This window comes from Oxyura jamaicensis, chromosome 10 (assembly GCF_011077185.1).
Source record: "Oxyura jamaicensis isolate SHBP4307 breed ruddy duck chromosome 10, BPBGC_Ojam_1.0, whole genome shotgun sequence".
In the NCBI taxonomy this organism is placed as follows: Eukaryota; Metazoa; Chordata; class Aves; order Anseriformes; family Anatidae; genus Oxyura; species Oxyura jamaicensis.
Window position 1 is genome coordinate 11,781,924 of NC_048902.1, and position 22,283 is coordinate 11,804,206.

Sequence of the window (22,283 nt, forward strand, 5' to 3'; positions counted from 1 at the left end):
CCCGGTGTTTAAACGTTCACTGAATTCTAGGAATAGCGGTTTTCCTTTCTGCCTGCCTCGCACACAGACTCCCCCCACCTTTGTTTGCACTCTGACAGTTTATGGCATTAACTCTCCCGTACGAAACACACTCGGAAGCCAGAAGACGCGCTGACGGCCTCATTTCTCTTCTTTCTCGTAACTTAAACGGGAAAGATGAGTTCGGAATCCGAACTTTTCAAAGCTCTCCCCGGCCTCACAGCTCCTCCCGGCCTCACAGCTCCTCCCGGCCTCGCACCGCTCGACCCCATCCGACGGGGCTCCCTCAGCCGAGCCGGCAGCGCTGAGGGGACGGCGGCGGCCGGGCTGAGGCTGAGGGTCAGGCCCGCCCGCCGCCGGGGAAACAACGGGCGGCTCCTGTTTCTGAGGCGGATTTAACCTTCCCCGAGCGGGGCGGGAGGGGGCGGCCCGCCTCGGAGCCCGGGCTGGCGATGGGGCGGGCGGCGAGCGGCGGGCAGAGCCCGGCGGGCCGCGGGAGCCTGGCCCTCGGCGGGGCGGGAGGCGCTGAGGCGGCGCGGACCATGCGCGGCGCTCGCTGAGGCAGCCTCCGGCCGCGGGGATGAGCGCCTCGGCGGCCACCGGCGTCTTCGTCCTCTCCCTCACCGCCATCCCCGTCACGTACCTCTTCAACTGCCTGGCGGCCAGCGGCAGGTGAGCCGGGCGAGGCCGGGGGGCGGCTGCCGCCCGCGGGGAAGGCTGAGGGAGCCCGGCGGGTATTTTTAGCGGCGGCGCTCGGAGAGGTCAGCGGCGGCCGCGGGGACGGGGAGGGTCCGGGTCGGGCCGGCGGGAGGCGATGGAAGAGCCCGAGGCGAGGGCAGAGAGGCGGCGGGAGGAGAGCGATGCGAACGGGGGGACAGCGGCTCGGCCCCGCCTCACCTCAGGCGGGACCCGCGGCCCTCACCTGAGGGAGCGAGGCGGGAGCGAAGCCGCCCCGAGGAAACCCTCACGGCGCCCCGAGCCCCGCGGACTGCTCCGGGGGCACTGTCACAGTCCAGCTCCGGTTAAAAACGAGAAGAAGGACTCACCCGCCTCGCCAAACTTGAGAGCCGCACGCTTCAGGCACCCCCTGGAGACGTGCGGGTTTTGGCTGAAAGCGTCAGTTTGCCCCCGAAAACAGGGGATCCCAGGATAAACCGCACGCCTAGAACAGAAATGTTCTCTCTCGTGGAGAAAAAAAAAAAAGCAAAACACCAAAACAAACACAAAACCCAACGTACTTTAAGGTTCGTATAGTATTTTGTGGTCTCACAGACCGGGGTGTTTTGCAACGTTATTGCATAAAAATACATTGCTTGTGTTTCTAAGGCTTTGCTACATCTGTTCCTTCCTCATTTTCCTTCATCTGGCCGGTACCTTTTTTCGTTTGTTTGTTTGTTTCTCACTGTTAGAGAAATGCTGGCTTACTTGACTCATTGCCAATATTTGTTTCAAATCGACAAACCGCAGTGAAAAGTCACTGCAATATCATCAGCGGCTGTAATGGCAAGAAGAAACCCATCTCTGGTAAAACAGACTAGCAAAAGATTCGAACCAGGAGATAAATCAACAGGCTAGTACTGCTCATCGTGACTGAGAACGTATGTGTGCCTATATCCCAAAATAGGGGATCTTGCAAAGTTTTTCCAGTAATTTAAAATAAAGTTTCACTAAGGCTGAAATTGTCACTGTTAGTATTATTTGTTTGTACATAGCTTGTTTTCTTGATACTTAGACATAGAGAGGTACTCTGTAAAAAATCGTGCCAAGTATTTTTTAGCTTGTGATTCTGGAGTTTACCTAAGTTTTCCCTCTTTTATATATATGTATATATATATTTTCCCCTTGTGCACAAGCACAGAAGTGAAGACTGAGGATAGGCTGTTTTACATAGAACTAGATACAATTTACACCCTTAGAGATGCAAGCCAGTTTCAAACATTTTCTTAACGCACATTTTTGTGGGGGAGAAGACAACTTTGCTTTGTACTGAAGACTTCGGTGCTTTCCTCCACTACCTATTTCACACACTAGCATTAGAGCTACAGCTTCAGAGAACAGGTCTTCTCTGCAGAGCCCACCTGTGCTACTGCCAAAGAGCTGATTCTTAACCACCCCAAGCCACCCGGCCTTACAGGGCTCAAGGGACCTTTGGGAGCACTTCCAAAACTAGACATTAGATCTGTTATAGGTGTTCCACACTGCTACTCTGAGACCATGAGACTGATGTCCTTTATTTGCAAATATGTATTTTCTAGAGTAGCTAATTTATTGCTGAGTTTGGACTAAATGTCCCTAATGATCCCTTTTGGCCTTGAAATCTCTGCATTTGTGACTTTCACGTCTCATTGGCCTTTAAATTTTCCATCATCTTTGTTTATTTTTTTTACAGATACCAGTATGAAAACTGATTTCAGTCAGACAAATCTAGACTCCTGGATATGTTGTTTATCTGGCTATTTTTGTATTTTCCGTTTTTAGACAATCATACATAAAAATGCACATTCTGCAAAACTACAAAATTAATACTATGACAGCATATGCAATAGACTTTAAAAACAAGCCTTTTCAGTATTAGAAGTTACTTGAAGAGTACATATATGTGAGAGTGGGCCTGTCATTTGAGGATAGCTAGTAAGAAAAACTGAAGAAGTGCATTTGTCTCTGTCGTTCTTTTAAATCACCTTTCTTTTTAATACTGTTACAGTTCCTGGTCAATTGTTGCAGTTGGATTTCTGGTTCTGGTTTTTATTGCTCTGTTGGCTCGTGTTCTTGTCAAAAGAAAACCACCAAAAGACCCACTGTTTTATGGTATGTCTTTGTAACACAGAAGCTAAATTAGAATGTATTCATTTTTGTAAAGGATAATGTATGATGATTATTTCATATTGAACATTTAAGGCATGGCTTCAGAAGCCATTCTATCCATATCTATACTTACACTTTGCCTTAAAGGAGTGCAGATATTCATTACTTTTTCAAAGGAAACCTTAAATTTAGATTACCTTATAGCAAGAACATAGAAGGGAAAAAAACAAAACAAAACAAAACACTGCTGTTGTGCCTCTGGCTGGCCTAAGTTGGAAATTTTGCAATGTGGAGCCATAGGCAAAGCAGCATACAAACAACCTGTATTTGCCCCCAGTCTTCCTCCTCCTTACATCTTCTAGGCATCTGTCCTGCATTGTTCTGAGTGAGGCTGGGAACTCTCAATTCATGCAGAAGTCAAAGGAAATAGATAACATAAACCTAACACAGATAAATTTCCTGTCTCAAATGAGTTACTCGCTACCTTGCCCAATAGGTCTCCCATGGACTGCAGTGGCTAATGCAGTTTGCATTGCTCACCTTCAAAAATGGCAAGTCATGTTTCCTCTCATCTTTTTTTTTTTTTTTTTTTGTCCTTTCCCTTTTTCAAGAGATTATTGAGATAGTTACATTCAAGGATGTGTACATTATGTGGTTTAGATTTTTGAAACCCTACACAGTGCCTTCTTTACATGATGATTTTCCATTGGGATTAATGGAGACTGTGCCTACAGCTCTACAGGATTTCACATTTCTATGAAAAGCTTCCTAAAAGCTTCCTGATTCCTAACTAATAGTTAAAAAAAAAATACAAAAAAAAGCTACATGAGAAAGTCATATTACATGTTAAATGTCTGTTAAATGGCCTCAAAGTAGATTCATCTAGTTCAATAGATCTCTGCTTGACTGAATTTGTCAGACTGTGAAGTGACTGCTTGATTTCAAGTCTTTAAATACTTGGGATTTTTTTTTTTTTAAATTTATTTTGCTTTATCTTATTACAGTTTATGCAGTATTTGCCTTTACCAGTGTAGTGAATCTAATAATTGGACTGGAACAGGATGGAATTATCGATGGATTCATGACCCATTACTTGAGAGAGGTAAACAATTGTTTGGCTTACATGTATAAATAAAATCTTTACTATGAATAACTTGTTGCAGTATTGTCACAGAAAAATAGCCATTTACACGTGCAACAGGACCTTCCTGAAGTTGGTCACTGACCTGTTCAATTATTTTTATGGAGAAAACTTTTGAACCTTTTTTGAAATCACTGATTCATTTGGAAAATTAGCATCCCTTTCAAGCTCCAACATTATGTAATTCAGTTGAAGTAATACTGTTCTGTATTAACATCTGTGGTAATTATGTGGACCGTATACATTTGCAAAAAAACCCATAGTCAGCACTCAAAAGTGAATGAGTGTTGCTATATCTAAGTGCTTTATCAAGAAGGAAACATAATTGTTCCTTTATTTTTGCCTGATCGCTTTAATAAGTATAATTACAGTAGAGTTAAAAAATGATGGTGCCAGATATCTAGTCAGCAGAATCTGTTGGCTGCTGAATATCAACATCCACCAAAAATAGCTCAGTAAGAGCTTGATTTGAAAGTCACTGAAGTCATTGAAAACATTCCATGAACTTTAATGTGAAATGAGTTGGGCCCTACAAGGTTATACGTTGTCATCATTAACAAATTCTATCCTGTTGATCTCTAGGTTGCTCAGAGTATCTTTGTTACTTGTTAAATGTATCTTTACTTCATTGCTTTTATTGTTAAAATACAGAAAAGTAATAGTTCCATAATATAGCAGAACAATGGCTGATAGTCATACTCAGGAGTTTTCCCTTCCGTCTTGCACCCTGTTTTGCAAGTATATAACTGATTTAATTATACTTGGTCCTGTCTAAGTTAGGTTTGTGCTTGGAGACATGTTTATTGATAGTTAAAAACTAGAGTGACAAATCATCAGTTACTTTTCTCAGATTGTTTCCTGCTATTTTTTTTTAAATTGGTTATTCATTATTGTCTCTTAAATCACTATGTTTTTAATATATATATATTTTTTTCCCTGTAGGGTGAACCATATCTGAACACTGCTTATGGCCATGTGATCTGCTATTGGGATGGCTCAGCACACTATCTGATGTATCTGTTGATGGTGGCAGCTATTGCTTGGGAGTAAGTCATTTTGATTAATGTATCTTTTAATATGCTTGCATTCTCATATAACCTATAATGGGGTTTCTTTTCTATGCAGCATTTAAATTTTTCTTTCAGGACTGTTTTATGTTGTAGGCTAAAGCAACACTACTGAAGTTTCTTTATTTTTAGGAATTGTACCCTTTCAAAGTTGCCCTTTCTCTCATCTGAATAAGACCAACAAATCCACTGAACAGTAGTCTCGTTTCTTCACCATGAGCATAGCCCTGCATGCGTTGTGTTAGTTAAAATGAAAACTTAAAGACGACGCACATTAAAACCATGTGATACTCCCTTCTCCCATAACATGTGTATGATAGGACTACTTTATTATTTAGCATTATGATGATCTCTATTTTAGACAGAATCACACAATTTGCAAGGCAGTGGCTCTTTCCACAAGTTCTTATCTTTTTTGCTGTTGAAGAAAGTTTGAGAAGACAAGTACTTAAATTCCAGAGGCTAACGTACCCTTTGGTAATAGAAGCACTACAGGAATCAAACTAATTACTAATTTTATAGTCTTGTACAACATATGACATGCAAAATCATGCAGTCAGCCTTTCAATGAGAGAAACATAATGGCAAATAACTAAGGTTCATATGATAACCTTCCCAGACAGGAATGTAGAATTTTTCCAAGTCCTCACCTCAGAATAATAATCTGCTGTTGTCTTGTGATGCAGATTTTAAAACATTTGCTTACTAAGATACAACCCTGACAATCAGGAAAATATTTGAGGGTAATTTGGTGTAGTGGATTTTTAAGGAGAGTGCAATAATTTTGTTATTATTATTATTATTTTTTAACAGACAAAGCTATAGATCCATTGGCCTCTACTGGCTGGGTTCCATTATCATGAGCATCATTGTCTTTATGCCTGGAAACATTGTGGGTAAGGACATAATTTATATGACTACATTTTTTCCTGTGAAACACTTTCAAAATTCAGCAAAGGTCTATCTGTATTTTACAGCAGTATTGGTTCCTTTCTGGAATAAAGTAAAAGAGGAATTTCAGAATATGGGTAAGCAGAGGCAAGATGTTTCAAAATTTAAATATGAGGAGGGAAAGATGGACACTAGGAAAAGAAATCCTTTTGATTTAGAGTCTCAAGGTTAAAAAAAAAAAAGTATATTTTGCTATGCCCATAATGCTTTCATCCAAAGTAGGTTTAATTTGACCAATAAGACAATAACTGTCTCCTAGTAAAAATATAATCTTATTTTGTATAAAATTAGTAAATTGCTTAATAGTCTGTCCTTCAAGCAGCTTAAGAGAAATCCAAATCACCTTTAAAAGTGAAATCTGGAAGTTAATTTATTTTCAAAATAATTTAACGCTCCCAAATTTCTGTGATAAATCAGTGTATAGCTGTGCTCCTAGAGGTTGAGAATTGTAAATTAAGAATTTACATGATGTCTTTCTGACAGCTGGTCCTTTAGGAATGTCCACCTTGCCTCTGTCCCACCTCCAGTTAAAGATTTCCTTATTTAAGAAGCTTAAGTTGATGCAAAGTTGACCAGGATGCAACTGAAAATATGTTCTTGCCTCCAAATCCTACTGTCAACTTTAAAAAAGCTCAGTATGGTAGAACTTTTTCTGACAGTTCATGGTGCAGTCTGGAACCAGTCCAGTGTCTTCTTTTGTAGAAATACATACACCACAGAGAAGACTGTCACAGTAAATCTGCAGGCTCTCTCTTCCTCTTTCCTGTGGGGAAGGCCAAGAAACTTGTTTTCAAGAGCACGCCATCTCTTTTCCTTTCTGACATAGAGAACAGCTAGTGAAAAGACACAGTTTTCCTGATTTACCCTGGCTGAGGATAAGTCTCTACTTATATTTTGTCCATAAGTATTAGTACAGGCCTGTAGGAGAAATCAGGACTTTGGAAAACAAATGTAATACCAGATCTTAAAAATATTAGACAAATCCATTTATTATTTTTTTCTCCCTCCAAAATACCATCTCTATTTGAAGCAGTGTAGAGTGACTGAGGTGGTTTCCAGGTCCCTCAAAAGAAAGCAGATTTCTGAATTGCCTCCCTGTCTGATAGTTTGTCTCATCTGGGACTAACACTATTGGGTACATGATTTTTAACAAGAATTGTGTTGCTTTGGCAGCCATTTCTAACATTTTATCATAACACTATCAATCCTGAAGCAGCTATGATATTACATAGGATTTTTTTTAACTCCACTACAAAACAACTTACAATTTTTTCATACATCTTATGATTTTTTAAAATTATTTTTATTTTTAACAGGAAAGTACGGAACAAAAGTGTGTCCTGCCTTTTTCTTAAGCCTACCATATATTTGCCTTCCTATATGGGCTGGGTTCCGAATTTATAACCAACCTTCGGTGACTCATGACACTCCAGTCAAGGTAAAATTGTTGTATTTAAGTGTTGGCTACTGTTAGGAAAACTAAAATATGCTTAATGTTCCTACTGAGTTTTATAGGTGAGAGTGGAATGCTTTGTAACTGTTCACTGTTATGACAATTGCTGCCAGGGTGTGTAGACACAGTAAAAATACCTGTACTACAAGAACATTTCATTATGGTGGGATAAGGGAATAACAGAATTTTCTCATGTTTAGAGCAAAGGACTCATTTCTAGAACTAATCTTGTGGCCTTCTTCTATTTTTTTCCAACCTTAACTGATTGAAAAATTAACATATTCCAGCTTCATAAAACACCACACAATCCTTATAGAAGCTCTGCAGGAAAGTAACCTTTTGCAGATGACTACAGATTTCATGTAGTTAAAACATTTCTTTTTGTGTATTCTGCAATATTAGATTTTAGAGGTAAGACATTAGCATGTTGTTAGGAAAATTGTTTACGCATTTTTTACGTATAAAAATTGTAAGAAAATGCTTATTTACAAACTGTTTAAGCTGTTTGCTTTGAATTTAATAGTTGGGCTGAAATAAGATCAACTGAGCAAGCAAAACCAATGCAACAGTGGCTTATGCACCGTTTTATATTTATAAAACATGTAAAAAAAGTGTTTTTTTTTTTTTTTTTTAAAAAAAACAACCCTGCAGTACAAAGCACAGAACAGATATTTAACACTTTGTTGCCATAAGCAAGCCAGTTTATTGCCACAGCATACCATATCAGCTGTAATATGATTAATTAATATTTTTGCATCGCAAGAGCTCCTGAGTCCCAGTCAGGTTTATTCTAGAACTGAAAATAAAGACCCTGATGAAGGACAGTTTCTATTCCAAGGCTAATATGCAGCTAGTGTGCAAGGGGCATGTTCTATGACACAGAATAACAACAGACAATGCACTGAAAAATATTCCCAGAAGTGTATGAAAGACAATGTTCAGCCATCCATTCATTCGTGACTCTGAAGTAGGAAAGAGGAGCATAGATGGATGCTCATACCTTCTGATGTTTGAAGACATGCTACAGAATCAGATCTTTTAGAGCAAATCCCCATTAAAAGCAAATGAGAGGAGATTTCAGGTAGCAAACACTCTTCTACCCTCCTGCATATTTTTTGGAAAAATGCATCCCATCCCATGGAAATTTGAGCTGATTTATTTAAAGTCGTCAGTAATTATGGACCAGAAACATGTCTGATAGAGTCATTAAGGTAGAGAGGTTAAGCATAGTTAGAGGTGGTAGTGATGATTTTTGCCGTATGTATTAGTGAGAACATTCTTTGCATGGAGGATGGGTCAAGGTTTCAGTTCGTCTTCCTCGTATAGAAAACACCACAGGAACTGCTACTTTAGAAAATGTAATGGACTGCTTATTTGCTGAAATATAGCCATGTCTCCTGTGCTCATGAGGAGTTAAACCACTTAACTAGGTTTGATATTTTACTTTGGTATATATTCCAGAGAAATATAGTTTTAAAATTTTATTTCAAAAAGACGGTGAATAAGAAGCTGGTGACCTGGAAGTTTGACATTGTACTTTTAAGTAAATCCTTTCTTGTAAACCTAATCTTCCTTTCTATAGAAGGCCATTAAAAAAAAAAGTCTTGATTCCTTTCACTGGGGCCACCCAGCCTTGTTCAGTCATTTCTTTTTTAGAACTCAAATTTTATCTTCACAGCTAATTTATGCTCTACATCAAATGATTGGAGCTGAGAATTTATACCTGGGTCCAATAACAGTAAAAATTAGAATACCTTTAAACCATAACAGGGCTATTAATGATTTTTATTTTTTAAATAAAATTATCAAAATTCTATGTTAAATATTGTTTCCAGGAAATAATTGTGTGTAGTGCTACTAATCAGTTTAAATAATCATTATAAATCCTGAAAATAGTTAGTTCTCTTTCAAAAGAAAATCTGCAATTAGCTGAAAAATTGAACTTTTTTTTAAAACCTATCTTTATTCTGAGTCAGTATTAACAGATTTAGGAAGTAAACATACTAATGCCTTTAAGCGTTGTAGAAAAATACTTAAATGAAAGCAAGAGATGTAATGTATATTCTGTTGGCCAGAATAGTCATCACTATAATGTTATTATAAACTGTTTAGTTAAAAACAACAACAACAAAATTGACAGAGAGGAGATGATCAAGTTTAAGGTGTTTTCTAATGGAAGTGGATGCATAGTAAAGGAATGGAGTTATATCCTCATATGTCCTCGTTTTGAATCAAAGCAAGCTGTGCTACAGTGTTTTACAAAGCCCAGCAGATTTATCTACAACAGCTCAAGAAACAGTTTAAGGTATTTTAAACTTCATTAAAAAACAAAAACAAAACAAAACAAACAAAACAAACAAAAAAAACAGTAAGCATAAATACAGTTTTGCACATGAATTCTGAAGGGACTGACTTCTTGGACAGCACACATTATTATCCCTGCTTTTTAAATCTGACCATGTAAGGAGCCTCTTAGAAGTTATGGAAAATAGCTTCTCCCTGGAAGTGAGAGAAAATGCTAAGTGTACCTACACACTTCCTTACTAAACAAAAGAAACAGCAGGATTGGCAAGATCTGTGCAGAGGTCAACATGGCTTTCAATAAAGGGGAAACCTGTAGCAGGTTCTCTCTACTCAGCCACTGTACTTAGCACATAACTCATCTTAGAATGTACTGAAGTGACTTTGCCATGTAAAAAGGAGTGTAAGGCAAAATTACTATGCAGCCAAGGTCTGACAGTAAAGTGCCTGTTGTCTTCCCAATTCTTTTTTTTCTTTTTTTTAAAGCTTTGCATTTTCATTTTGTTTAGTGTACACAGAGAGAAAAAGGTATAAGTTGCCAAACGGCTTGGCAATTTCACAAACTAGTACTACACCAAATTTTGTTTCTACTATTACATTGGCTTTGTCTCTGAAACCTCTAAATACAAAGTTATATTGTAGTTTTGTGGTCATGGTAAATATGGACATTCGTTTAATATACCTTTTGACAAGACGGACTGATGCATATATGTATGTAGAAATAAATATGTGCTTCAAACTTGGACAAAGTGGAAAGAAAATATATCAACCCCCAAATTTTCCAATATCCTTATGTGGTCTGTATCTGATAATGACTTGCAACTCAGAAGCAATGAAACTGTTTGTCTTTCATAGGAATAATATTAGAAAAATATATGTAACTTGCAGGTAATATTATGAATTTTGTTACATTAGCACTTTAAATACTGTGAAGTAACAGATGGTTTTCTGAAAGAAATATTTCAGAAATAATTTTATGAAAAGGATTATCTGTGTGTATAAAAACCTTATTTTTATTAAGCTACAATGCAGATCGTACAGTTCTTACTCAGAAATTGTGCTTGCAGAGTGTTTCTCTTGCTTCAGTGACTTTATTATGATCTTAAGTGCTTTTAACTTTGCCTCTACATCCTAATTATTGTTTTGTGCTTTTGGAGACAATCCACAAGTATATGACAGGAAGGAGATCAGTTTTTTCTTTTGCTGTGTGCATGCCAACACATGGCTAATAAAAAGGAAGAGGAAATGAGTAACACGTATAAATGAGGAAGTTTTCCCTCTAAACTACAGAAAGGTATTCTGATGTGCCTATAATTTTGTCTGTGAATACAGTGCTGAAAGTGTACCTAGAATTATTTCCATGGGTCTAGTAAGTTTGATCATGTAGACAAAGCAATTACTTTGCTTCCTCTAAGCCATGCTTCCTGTTAGATATCTTCATGGCCTTTGTTACCCTACAGTCTGATCACCTCACATCTGCACACTTGGTCCTGCAGGGGGATTCCTGTTCTGAGGAAAGAAGGCACAGAACAGATCAGACCCATAAGTGCTTCAGTGCCTGCCAGAGGAATCCATGGTACACAGCAATTAAAGAATGATTGCCCCCCCCCCCCCCCCCATGTGCTCTACAAACTCTCTTAATTTGCTGTTTCTGCATTACACATTAGGATAGGTTATTTGCTCACTGAAGTCAGCGGAGACCTCTGTTAGCCACAGAAAAGCTTTTATTTTATCCCTGTTCCATTAATTTTAATAGTAGCACAGGCTGCTGAAAATTAGCATTGACCACTGTCAATAATGATGAGCCCTCATTTTACTGTCCCTCCAAACAGTCCTTCTAAAGTATATTGGATACAACTTCAAATGCTTGAGATAAATAAACCCACATTTCCAAAGCTTTTCTACAGACAGACATTCAGGAACATGAATTCATTTAAACTAACAATAGATGCAGCTTTAAAGGAAGTTAGTTATACCGCTTTGAAGCCTGACATTTCAGAGTTACAGTAGTGTTAAGTTGCTTTGAAAGTAAACTAATCCATATTGAAATGGCTTCAGCTGAATCCATCCATTTCTAGAGTTTATTCAGACTAATTTTCCTGACTGCGTACTATAAAGACCAAAGTCATCTTTTTAGATGGAGAAATCTTTCAGTCCCTGAAGTCAGTGGGAAAAAGGTAACATAACTGAGAACTGCTTCTGTCATGATGTTTTTACCACTTGAACCTTTTTGTAGTGACTAAGCTGAGGTTAAATCCATGTTATGCAGAACTGGGATTTACTAAACACATTCTGTATTGCAGGTGGTTCAGGAAGTGCAGAAGAAAGGACTCTTAAGACGACCAATAGATTTAATGTTAGCTGCATACCTCATTCTAGCAATGGGGTTTTGCATATTTAGGGGCATGGTAAGTTGAAGATAATTTAATATTCTTGCCTCTATTTTTCAGAGAAAATTTAAAATTTGTTTTCCTAACTCAGATCTTGTAGCAACTTTGTGGCAAAAAGATATGTATATTTCAGTCAAGGGAAATCCTTTAATTTTCCATGTTGGAATAGGCCTTTATATATGAATATATAACTACATATATATTTATTTTATGTACAGGATGAATTGATATTTAGAATAATTACTGGTGCTTTGCTTCTCCATTTTTCTATACGTAAAGGCTGGCTTTCAGAAGAAATTTGGTACACAATTACAAGAGCAAATAGCAACCCCTGGGGCCTAAATATTGCTTTCATTGGTCTGCTGTTGAACTTTTGTCCAAGAATATGGAAGCAAACCAGCTAAATTCAGTTTGCATTTGTGTTTTTCTAAACAGAGATAACATAGTTAAAATTAGGAAACAAAACTAACTAACACTGCATGAGAGAAAGGAGAAGTTTTCCACCTGGAGAGGGAAAAAAACCAAAACCAAACCAAACCAAACACAACAACAAAAAAAAAAAAAAAAAAAAAAAAAAGAGGATTTATCCATGGTACCTGAACAAGCCACCTTGTTTCTACTTAGCTAGAATGATTTTGTTCTTATGTTTGCTTTTTATGCACAGGTGATTATATTAAAATTTCGGAGGGAATGAGTCATGAGTCACTATCAAAAATGCTTGTTGAAGCAGATAAATCCAGTAGTAGGTAAATCTAGTCCTCTGTCAGCTGTACAGCATTTTCTTCTTAAGCAGAAGGGAAGCTGCATATCATCCAGCGATCAGAGCTCAGATGTTTAGGTGTTTTAGACAACTGGCTGCCTGTTTGATTTGTAGATCTGATCCAGTCTGGAATGATTCAAGTAACATGTGATAATTATCTGTAGCAATATTTTATTCACCTAATGCAGATTGCCCTATTGTAGTTCTGCTCCTCACATTACTCTCATTTTCTTCTGTTTCTCTAATAACTAGCTTCTCAACAAAAATCTTTCTTTTTCCTCGTAACTTGTTGCAAACCACTTAATTCGTTACAGATTGTGCTACTTCAGAGCACCACTCACGCAGGTTAATCAGCTTTTTACCTGCACTTTTGCTGTGGGAATCGTTATCTTATGCTCTGACATCTAACTTATTCTGCAGCCCCACTTCATTTCTCAGAGGAATTGGGATTATTATTATTATTTTTCTTTCGCCTAGATGTGTGGTGATTTCCTTACATATTTCCATTACCAAAGCAGGAAATGTTTACTGGCCTCACTTCTACATACAGAGAAAGATTAACTGAACATCTCTGTGTAAGCTGCAGTAACCATGATTTTGTGAAAAGGCTAATGAAACATGATCTTTTAGAGTGCATCCAAAAAGATCTGGGTGCACATGTTGGAAAACAACAGGGAGGAATAGGTAAATCTTTGTATTTCCTCCTCAAAGTCACACAACAAATGCGCATGAAATTCAGTTTTGCGAAGCGATGTTCAGCCCTGCTATTAAATGGGCATTAACAATGCCTTGCTACAAACATTTAGTGTGACAGCTGGTGATACAAACTGCTTACTCATTTTGGAATAGTATTTTCATAGTAGTCCTTAAAACTCCTGATATAAAAAAGTAACTGCTTTTGGAACTGGGCCTTTTCATGTTTATGGGGAACTTCGTTCTCTCTTTGGGAATATAAAATCCAATTATCTCTCCTCTGCTACCCCCTTTTAGAAGTCATTGCAATTATTTTTAAAAAACACCTGTCTTTGGAATCTGCATCGCTCTCCATTGCTACTTTTCCACAGTGCAACTCTTTTCTTGGATAGCCAACTCTTTTCTTAGATCCATAGCTTGCTATCCTAAACTTAGGTGCTTAACCTGAAGCTACCACTGTTTGAACAATTTTCCATTCAAAAGCTTATTTCCTGCTATCAAAGTCTGGTTATCAGGCCAAATCAAGAGTAATTATAGTTTTTACTACTGCATAGTCAACTGACTGAATTCTTTTCCAGTCAGAATTTTTGAAGAAGGCTGTTAGCATTTCCTTGCATCCCCTCTGAGCAGCAACTGAGAAGAGGCTGCCTTTCAGCCTTTCTGTTTTGTTTTTACATTAGTGATCAAATGGATCACCTTTGCAATAGGTTTTCACCAAGCCTCCTGTGTATCAGTGCTGCAGAGCACTACTGAATAGCTAGGGCTGGTAACAGGTATCAGGTTAGCTCATTTTAGAGAAAATTTTGTTCACGGGAAGTTTTAAAAATTCTTCATAGATTGCTCTGGATTGCCCTGCTGAACTCTGCCGGCTATATATTCAACTTCACGAGCCTTATATAAAAGATCCTGCTGCCTATCCTAAGCTTCAGGTAAAGCATTGACTGTGAAGCATAGAGTGTTATGAAGTGATTTGTTACCTGGTGCAAAGATGAAGCCATGGGTTGCCATAGATGACAACATCAATAAGGGAAGTATTTGTTCATGGCAAGTTAACCAGAATTTCATATTACCCACTAAATAGCCTTACAGGGTACCAACTCTTCATGGTGATAAGTTTAACTTTAATCCAAATCAGTTACCTGGAGTTACACATCCTAATTACTGAGGATTCTATTAATATATTCCATGAAATCGATCCGCATGATTTTTAGAATAATTGCCTTCCTTAGATGGGTAAAGCAGACTTTCAGTCTGGAATAATGGAGCAAGGAGTGCAGTACGACTAGACTCCTTAAACTCGCGTTGTGCTTCTGTCACCAGTGACACTCCTTGAGGCAGGATGCTTCTTACAAACCCTATTTACATAAACATTACAGAGAAGGAAATGTTTTCCTTTAGTTATCTAATATTTGCAAGGTTGCCATTCTTTTGCAACCCTGGCTACTGCATAGGGGCAGGGCCTGATGAGATAAGAGGATTCACTAGTGGGACAATGACTTGTTCTTTCTGGGAAAGGGGGTGGCTTGGGTATATCTCATATTGCAAAACTGAAAGCACCATGGAGCTTGAGAAATGGACACCCATATTACATTGGATAATGAGTTAGGTCAAGCCATGCTTATTAGATTGGCCCCAAGATGGTAAGCAGTAGGAGGAAGGAAAATATGCCCTGGGACAAAGAGGATTTGGGACAGGCAAAGAGATAACAGCCATCAATACTAGTGGAGGCCTTAGGGTAGCTAGATCCGGTCAACAGCATCCATGTGTGAAACCCTTCTCACAAAAAGGTTATAGCTACAGAAATGCCGCAGAATCATTGCTCCAAGGAGTGTAGTTGTGAATAATCTCAAATCTTCAGTCAGCACCTGGCTAATTTTTAAATGCATCTCCCAGATATTGCAAAGCAACTAATATTTGTGTTTAACATGCAGATGCTGGCATACATGTTCTACTCTGTGCCATACTATGTGATTGCTCTGTATGGCCTACTGGTACCTGGTTGTTCCTGGATGCCTGATTTAACCCTTATACATGCTGGAGGACTAGCTCAGGTATTTCTTCATAAAATGTTTACTCTTGAATTACTGGTTAATAAGTAGAGAACTATGGAATGAGTAAGGGGACCAGAACTTGATCTTGCCATGCTGGTTTTACACCATTGTAACACAGATCACCTTTTAGATCTGTGAAGAACTAATTTAAGGGAGTGGAGAATCAAACTTGTTTTTTATCAGGCTGCATTCTTGCTTTAGTAGACTTTTCTCTTTCTGCAGTATCTTTTCATTGGACTCATTTAAACCTTATTAAATGCCATTAATCCTTTAGCTGAGACCATGAAGGAAGTCTGTTTCAAAGCTGAATAGTGGATCACATGAAGAAAAAACAACAACAAACAAAATATAATGTTTCCATAATATGTGCTGGCCAGCTAGGTGATTTGAAAAAACAACAACATCAAAACAAACAAACAAAAGGAACAAGAATCTAACAGTCACACAAAAGGGATATTATCAGTTGAGGATGCTGATGTAACTCTGGGAACCTTCTGGTCCACAAGCCGCAGTAACATTAAGACACGCTTCTGTTGCCAAAGACATACCCATGATCACACCTAACTCATTCTGTTCTGATTCTCTTAAACAGCTCTAGTTAATTACTAGATGGTGCTGATGGTTATAAGAACACTGACCAAAACAGCAACAAAAAGTTGACAAGCACTAGTAAACTACCTCTCATGTCACATAGATAAACACTGAACAGTTGAGACTGTGACAAGTAATTGACTTGTACCGTATGTCAGGTGTGAAATGTGCTGAGTACTCAGACAATGCAGAAAATACACACATAATCCTGTAAGAATGATGAGAACATAGGGACATGGCAATAAAGGTAGTTCAGGTATTGCCATTAGACAAACACAAACCAATACTTTGTTCCCTATGCATGAGATAACATTCATGGATACAAAACATAATCCAGCTTAACTGGATTAACGATCACAGAGATTTATTTATTTATTTTTAAATTATAGAGGATCTTGAATCACCAAATTGTATCAAAACAGAATCTGGCAAACATTGCTGAAGAATTTTAGATGCTCAAAGGTATCATAAATGTTATACAACTGTGTTCGGCCCAAATCTAATCTAAAAAAAGCACAAGGTAGCTAAAGTAGGCAAGTCAATGTCAGGAACCTCTCTCTACTGACAGATTACTCAGGTTTCATGAATTCCCCAGGCAGTAAGGAAAGAAACTGCTCCTTCAAGGATTATCTAGCACTTTGTGAAATAAACCAGAAGTCAAAGTGTGCTGACTGTCACAACCGTATGAATTCACCAAAATCTCAGACCCTCCACCCCCAGAGATTGGAGGTGTTTCAACAAGATTGTTTATGAGAAACAAATGTTTCTCATAATATATGCTTTTTTTTTTTTTTTTTTTTTTAAATGGCACTTTATACTCAGAATTTCCCATTTTCATCTTTGAAGCTTATCCTAGGCACAAGCACAAGTTCTGTAGGTTGACAGAAGCTAATTGATTAAGTGAACTGTATATTGCACACTCCCCCTAATTAATTTTATCCCAATTAAAAGACATTTTTGTATAGTTTTTGTAGTTTTGACTGTAATGTACTGCACAATTAACTTCAGTCATCCCACAACTGAGAATGATTTACTTGATTTGCCTTTGTGCAACTCAGGAATAAAAACATGTGACAGTGGTTTGAGGGCTCTTTTCTAAAGGTGTTTTGTTGTTGTTACTTTGAAGCACAAAACACATTTCCAGGTTTGTCTTCTGTCAAAACAGTTGCAATTGATAATTGCAATAAATGTAGTACTGAAACACATTTTGCTTTCTGCTATGAGCAAAGGTGCAAAAAAGGTAAACATCTGAAGATGAAAATGGAGCATTGACCCTTTGGAATAAACACTGCTCCTACAGATGGGGGATTTGGGGATTTTAGTTTTTATTTCTATCATTATGAAATACACACTTTTGTTTTTGCAAAAACAAGTCTGAAAATGGCATGTGATGCATCCAAATCCTTTGTAAGTGCCTAGCCCTTCATACACAATAAGAAATACTCTGCTCTATTTATTGTTTCCAGAATTACACATAGCTCTCAGCTTGAATTATTTGGTTACTGACATTCAGACTCCAAGAACAGGTTGTGACTCTTCTCAGACTTTCTGAAGCTGCAGGAAGAGCTCTTTAACTGTCACATGACTGAAGTACCAGGAGGTTCGATTATAAGGAAGAGTTCAAGGAGCCTCTGTGAACTTGATAAAATTGGCATTTCACCTATGCAAGTGAGCCACATGAGAAGTAATTAAGAGCCATGCCCCTGCTACCCACAAACCCTTCTGTCTCACCAGCTCTCCCACAGCCTTCTTCCCCGCTGAGATACAGGAAGTTTTTCTTTACTCTTTCTCCACATAAGTGTTTTCCTTAATCCTGCAATTTTTGGTGACTAGTTCCTGCAGTGCCTCTGATCTACAAGAGAGCCTAAACCCAAGGAACATATTTCTCTAGGTTACTGTCTTCCCACTCCATTTGTCGTCTTTCCTTAAGCTCGTAAGACCCAGTCCAAACCCTTACAAAATTAGTTATGAATTTTTCTGACTTTAATCAGACAAAGAGAGAAGGCACAGAGTAAAGACCCCTAACTGTTTTTTCCAGGCTCTTTTTCTCTGGCTGGAGGACTTTCTTGATTGCAGGGTAGCAATTACTGTGATTAGTCTACCAGCAAAAAATATTGTTAAAACAAAAAAAATGCCAAACAAAAAAAAAAATCTCCATTATTTCATACAAACAAGAAACTTAATGAGTACTAGGCGTATGCAAAGTGCAGCTGTCAAGTTGAGCAGCGCCACATCCAGCACCAGGCACCTTCCAGTTGCTGTGGAATGGCCTCATGAGCAGAATGGTCGAGGCTTTGAGGTCAGTGAAGGACTCAGATAAGGCTAGCTGAGAAGTTAACCTGCTGAATCTTATCTGGTTGATTTCTCAGCCAAGGTTTGGGGTTTTGATTCTCAAAATTCTCCACTTAAAGAAGGTTCAGTAACAGAAAGCTTAGTCACTGAGAGGGTCAGATCACAGCAAAGTAACGGAGCAGGCTCAAGGTTGTTCTCGCTTACTGAAACACCAACCTAGTGCACAATAGGCACAGTGATCTGGGATGACCACCAGCTCTTACCTTTCTAGAAATTATGGATTTGGTAGGAGTCTGCCTGGCACTTGAAAGAAGAACAGGATTAAGATACTGGTGCATGAGAGACCTGCTTTAAAACACACTCACCCCACCCGCAAGGGGAACAAACAAAAAGACAACAAACAAAACCCTAGAAGCTGACTACATTCATGGGAAGGAAATATGTTAAAGACACAACAGTTCTGTGAAGGTAGATCAAATTTCAATAAATAAAAACTGATTTTAACAGACCTAAATATCCTCCCTCGTAATGAAAAGAAAAATACATTATATAGAAAAACAAGTCTAGTAAATAATAACTTCATTTTATGGTGCATCATCAGCCAGTGAGAATCTTCATGGGCTACAAATAGAATAAACAGTAACAGTCAAGTGTTTCTGCTTTTTCTTTTGATAACTCACTCATGCGCCACAATTCTTGTAAGATACAACAAAAATAAGGCTTAGATCTTCAAAGGCATCTAGGAGGCTTTGGAGTTCTGGGTCTCTCAGAAGCTCTCTCTTACAGCTCTTTCTGACAAGGTTCTTCAACTTGCTATGACGCGTGGCTGGCCACAGCTGCAGAGAGCCTTGCAACCCTCCACAAAAAGCACGTAGCTCAGCACTTTGTGCACCCCAGAAGTTCAAAGACACCACAGGGAGGGTCTTAGTTCTTAGGTAAACATTAGACAGCCCCAAACTTCCTACACAAAGCCTGGTGGTGGCAGCTGGGTATTTTCTTAGGAAACCATTACCTTGTATAACCAGAGGTCCCTGCTCCCAAGTGCTGGCTGCTTGCACTGAGTTCCCAAGGAAAGGAAAGGCAGCAGGTATCTGAGCGAGAGCACCCAGCTGCCAAAGGCAGATCCCAATCTGAGACAGGTGAGAACAAATGGGCTGCAGGAGATGGCTGAATTATTCAGCTGATATAAAAAGGCTGCTGATAGTGTGCCCATGAACATCTGTTTACTGTGTAATAGCTATTTACAGAAACATGCTAAGTGGCACTCTGCTGAAGTGTGTTTGTGTTTGATTTCTTTGATTACCCTGTTTCCTCACTCCGGTTTGCTAGATCAGTGCTCCCTGTTAAGTGGAGGTGGTTATAATCTCCTGAAAACCAATTTCCTTTTTCTGTTTTGAAGTATGGTCTCAGCCTAACCTTTTGCCAGAGGGGTGTGTGTTACAACACCTGCACTGTGTTTCACTTTCTAACTGTGAAGAGAATTGTGTTCTCTGTGAGTCCAAAATAACTCCTGCTGAAGCCAGAACAGAGGGCGTGATTTGGCCATAGCGTACTCCTCTGTTACTGAAATGCTGGTGTCCCTTTCTCCTGCTCTGCTTAAGATCAAATTGATGTTTATCTTCTCAGATCTCCCCCACTGCAAACTAACTAAATAAATAAAATTGGACACATGATAGTTAATGTGAACGAGCTGTTGCTTGAAATAGCAGGTAACAGATGGAGACAAAAGACAGCAACTATCCTGACACTTCTATCTTTAAATGTTTGTTTATGCTAAAAATATGCTTCAGCTCAGCAAGCCTGCCTTTGCATATAACCTTCACCGTAAACGTAACCTATACCTCAGAACCACCCCCAGCCCAAAGGCCAAATTTTACCAACATTTTCTGAAATCATCAGGAGTTCTGGGATTTGTATGTGTAAGACTGGGCTTAAGAGTTAAACAAACACCCAAACCAAAACAAACAGAAAAGAAACTAACGTAGCTTCCAAGTTTTTATTTTCTGACTTTATTTAGAGTCAGCATCTGTCTGCTTACCGTTGATGCCAAAACAGTGTTCCTAGGTAGATGTGTTCAAGTCCTACCCCCCTTCTGGGCTGAGACTTAGCAGTGCAGACCTGTACAGTGAGTGAGCTCCAGTGGCCATCTGCCTGGGGAAGGATCATGGGCCCTGTTGCATGAATAATCAGCCATAAGCCAAGGTTGAAACCCTACACCTGATGTAAAGATCAGTGCCACCATGCACATAAAGTACTCCTACTGTGACACTGACAGTTCCATTTACGGCTCTTGTACCAAGATATGAATGACCTTAGTTCAGATTTTATTTTTGTTTTTGTTTACTGCTGTGCAAAAGTATGAAAAAATTCAGGAATAAATGGGTTGGCTTGGAAAATGTCACTGGAGATGCATACTTGCATGCAGATTATGCTGTCTTTCCAAAATATACATCAACTTTACCTTTTTTTTTAATATATACGTTATATACACACCACAGGCTCAATTTTCCCATATTGGTGCTTCTCTTCATGCTCGAACTCCTTACATCTACAGAGTCCCTGAAGAAACAAAACAGTTTTTTCTGATATTGAACATAATGTATGGGATTCTTCCCCAGCTGTTGGCTTACAGGTGTGTCAACATGCCAGAGTTTTTTATGAAAACAAAACAAGAAGAAAAAACAGAATAGCACGACAGTTTTCAGCTCCTTTTTCTGGCTGTGTATATAATTGGGCTTGGAAGTAACTGAACTGCTCAGATGGAACCCAAATGACATGTGTAAGATGTGTAAAATCGCACAATTGTGTAAACATGCATGGTCTGTTTTGTTTATCCTACTCAAAAAGGGAAAATAAAGACAACTGCCTTCAATATCACCTCTCAACATTTTGACTTAACGCTGTGGTGGGGTTGGTAGTTCACATATAGTTCATGCATTTTTAAGTAAGCTTCCTTGACATCTTCAGAAATCCTGCATGGAGTTAAATAGCAATGATGTCAATGTTTTGCCTCCACATACTATCAGTGTTAGCAATCCCTATGCAAAGCTACTGTAGAACATGAAGGTCAAGATTTTGAAATGTCAAAAATTAACATACATAACTCTGTAACATGCACACGTTTTATTTGTCAAAAAGTATGTCTTGTGGGTCAGCCTTATTAAAAATCCCAAGAAATCTTTTAAGAAGCAATCAACTGTTATGGTAAGACTCCATATGCAAATCAGATAGTTTTGTTAATACTTTAAAGGATTCACTTCTGCAAGGACTACTCATGTGCTGGAAGTTAAGCATGTGCTTACCTGCATTTCTGCACTGGGCACGGAGTGCTCACTGCTGTGAACAATCAGGCCTGACAAAATAGCATGCGTTTCCCAAGAGGTTCTGCTGCCGTGTTTCTCTATGCAGCTACTTTTGCTAATGGTGTTAGGTCACGAACAAGTAGCAGCATACACAGAGACCTCGCTTTGTGTGGTTTATGTTTCCATTTGCAATTACAACTATTTATATGACCTCTATGTGTATTTACACTAAAAGCAGTACACTTAGTGCCTTTCTTGCAGATGAAATTTGCTGATACATTTTAGCTGCAAACACTTTATTTTGGGACTCTGAATTTTGGGTGTTTTGATTTAGAGAATTTCAGTTTTCTTTTTAAATCTAATCAGTAACAAGAAAGCATCAGCTCATGCGCATGCATGTTGCACTCTACACAAGGGGACTTTCAGAGCAGCAAGAAATTCATGCTTTGATGCTCTCCAGTTGAACAC

At 38.6% G+C, this 22,283-nt stretch overlaps 1 protein-coding gene across 3 annotated transcripts; it reads left to right on the plus strand.

The window, feature by feature from the left end:
• The first annotated feature begins 304 nt into the window (after positions 1-304).
• TM6SF1 (transmembrane 6 superfamily member 1) lies at positions 305-21,390 on the plus strand. Of its 3 annotated transcripts, XM_035336297.1 has the most exons (10): positions 312-690; positions 2,723-2,826; positions 3,828-3,925; positions 4,907-5,010; positions 5,845-5,927; positions 7,299-7,420; positions 12,040-12,144; positions 14,416-14,508; positions 15,511-15,630; positions 21,012-21,390. In XM_035336297.1, exons 1-10 carry the CDS (start codon positions 599-601, stop codon positions 21,201-21,203), a joined length of 1,113 nt encoding a protein of 370 aa, XP_035192188.1. In that variant the 5' UTR covers positions 312-598; the 3' UTR covers positions 21,204-21,390. The 3 variants fall into 3 exon arrangements, with proteins under 3 accessions (XP_035192190.1, XP_035192189.1, XP_035192188.1); XM_035336298.1 differs by lacking the exon at positions 14,416-14,508 and having other exon boundaries at positions 308-690; XM_035336299.1 differs by lacking the exons at positions 7,299-7,420; positions 12,040-12,144; positions 14,416-14,508; positions 21,012-21,390 and having other exon boundaries at positions 305-690; positions 15,511-15,596.
• Positions 21,391-22,283: the final 893 nt, after the last annotated feature.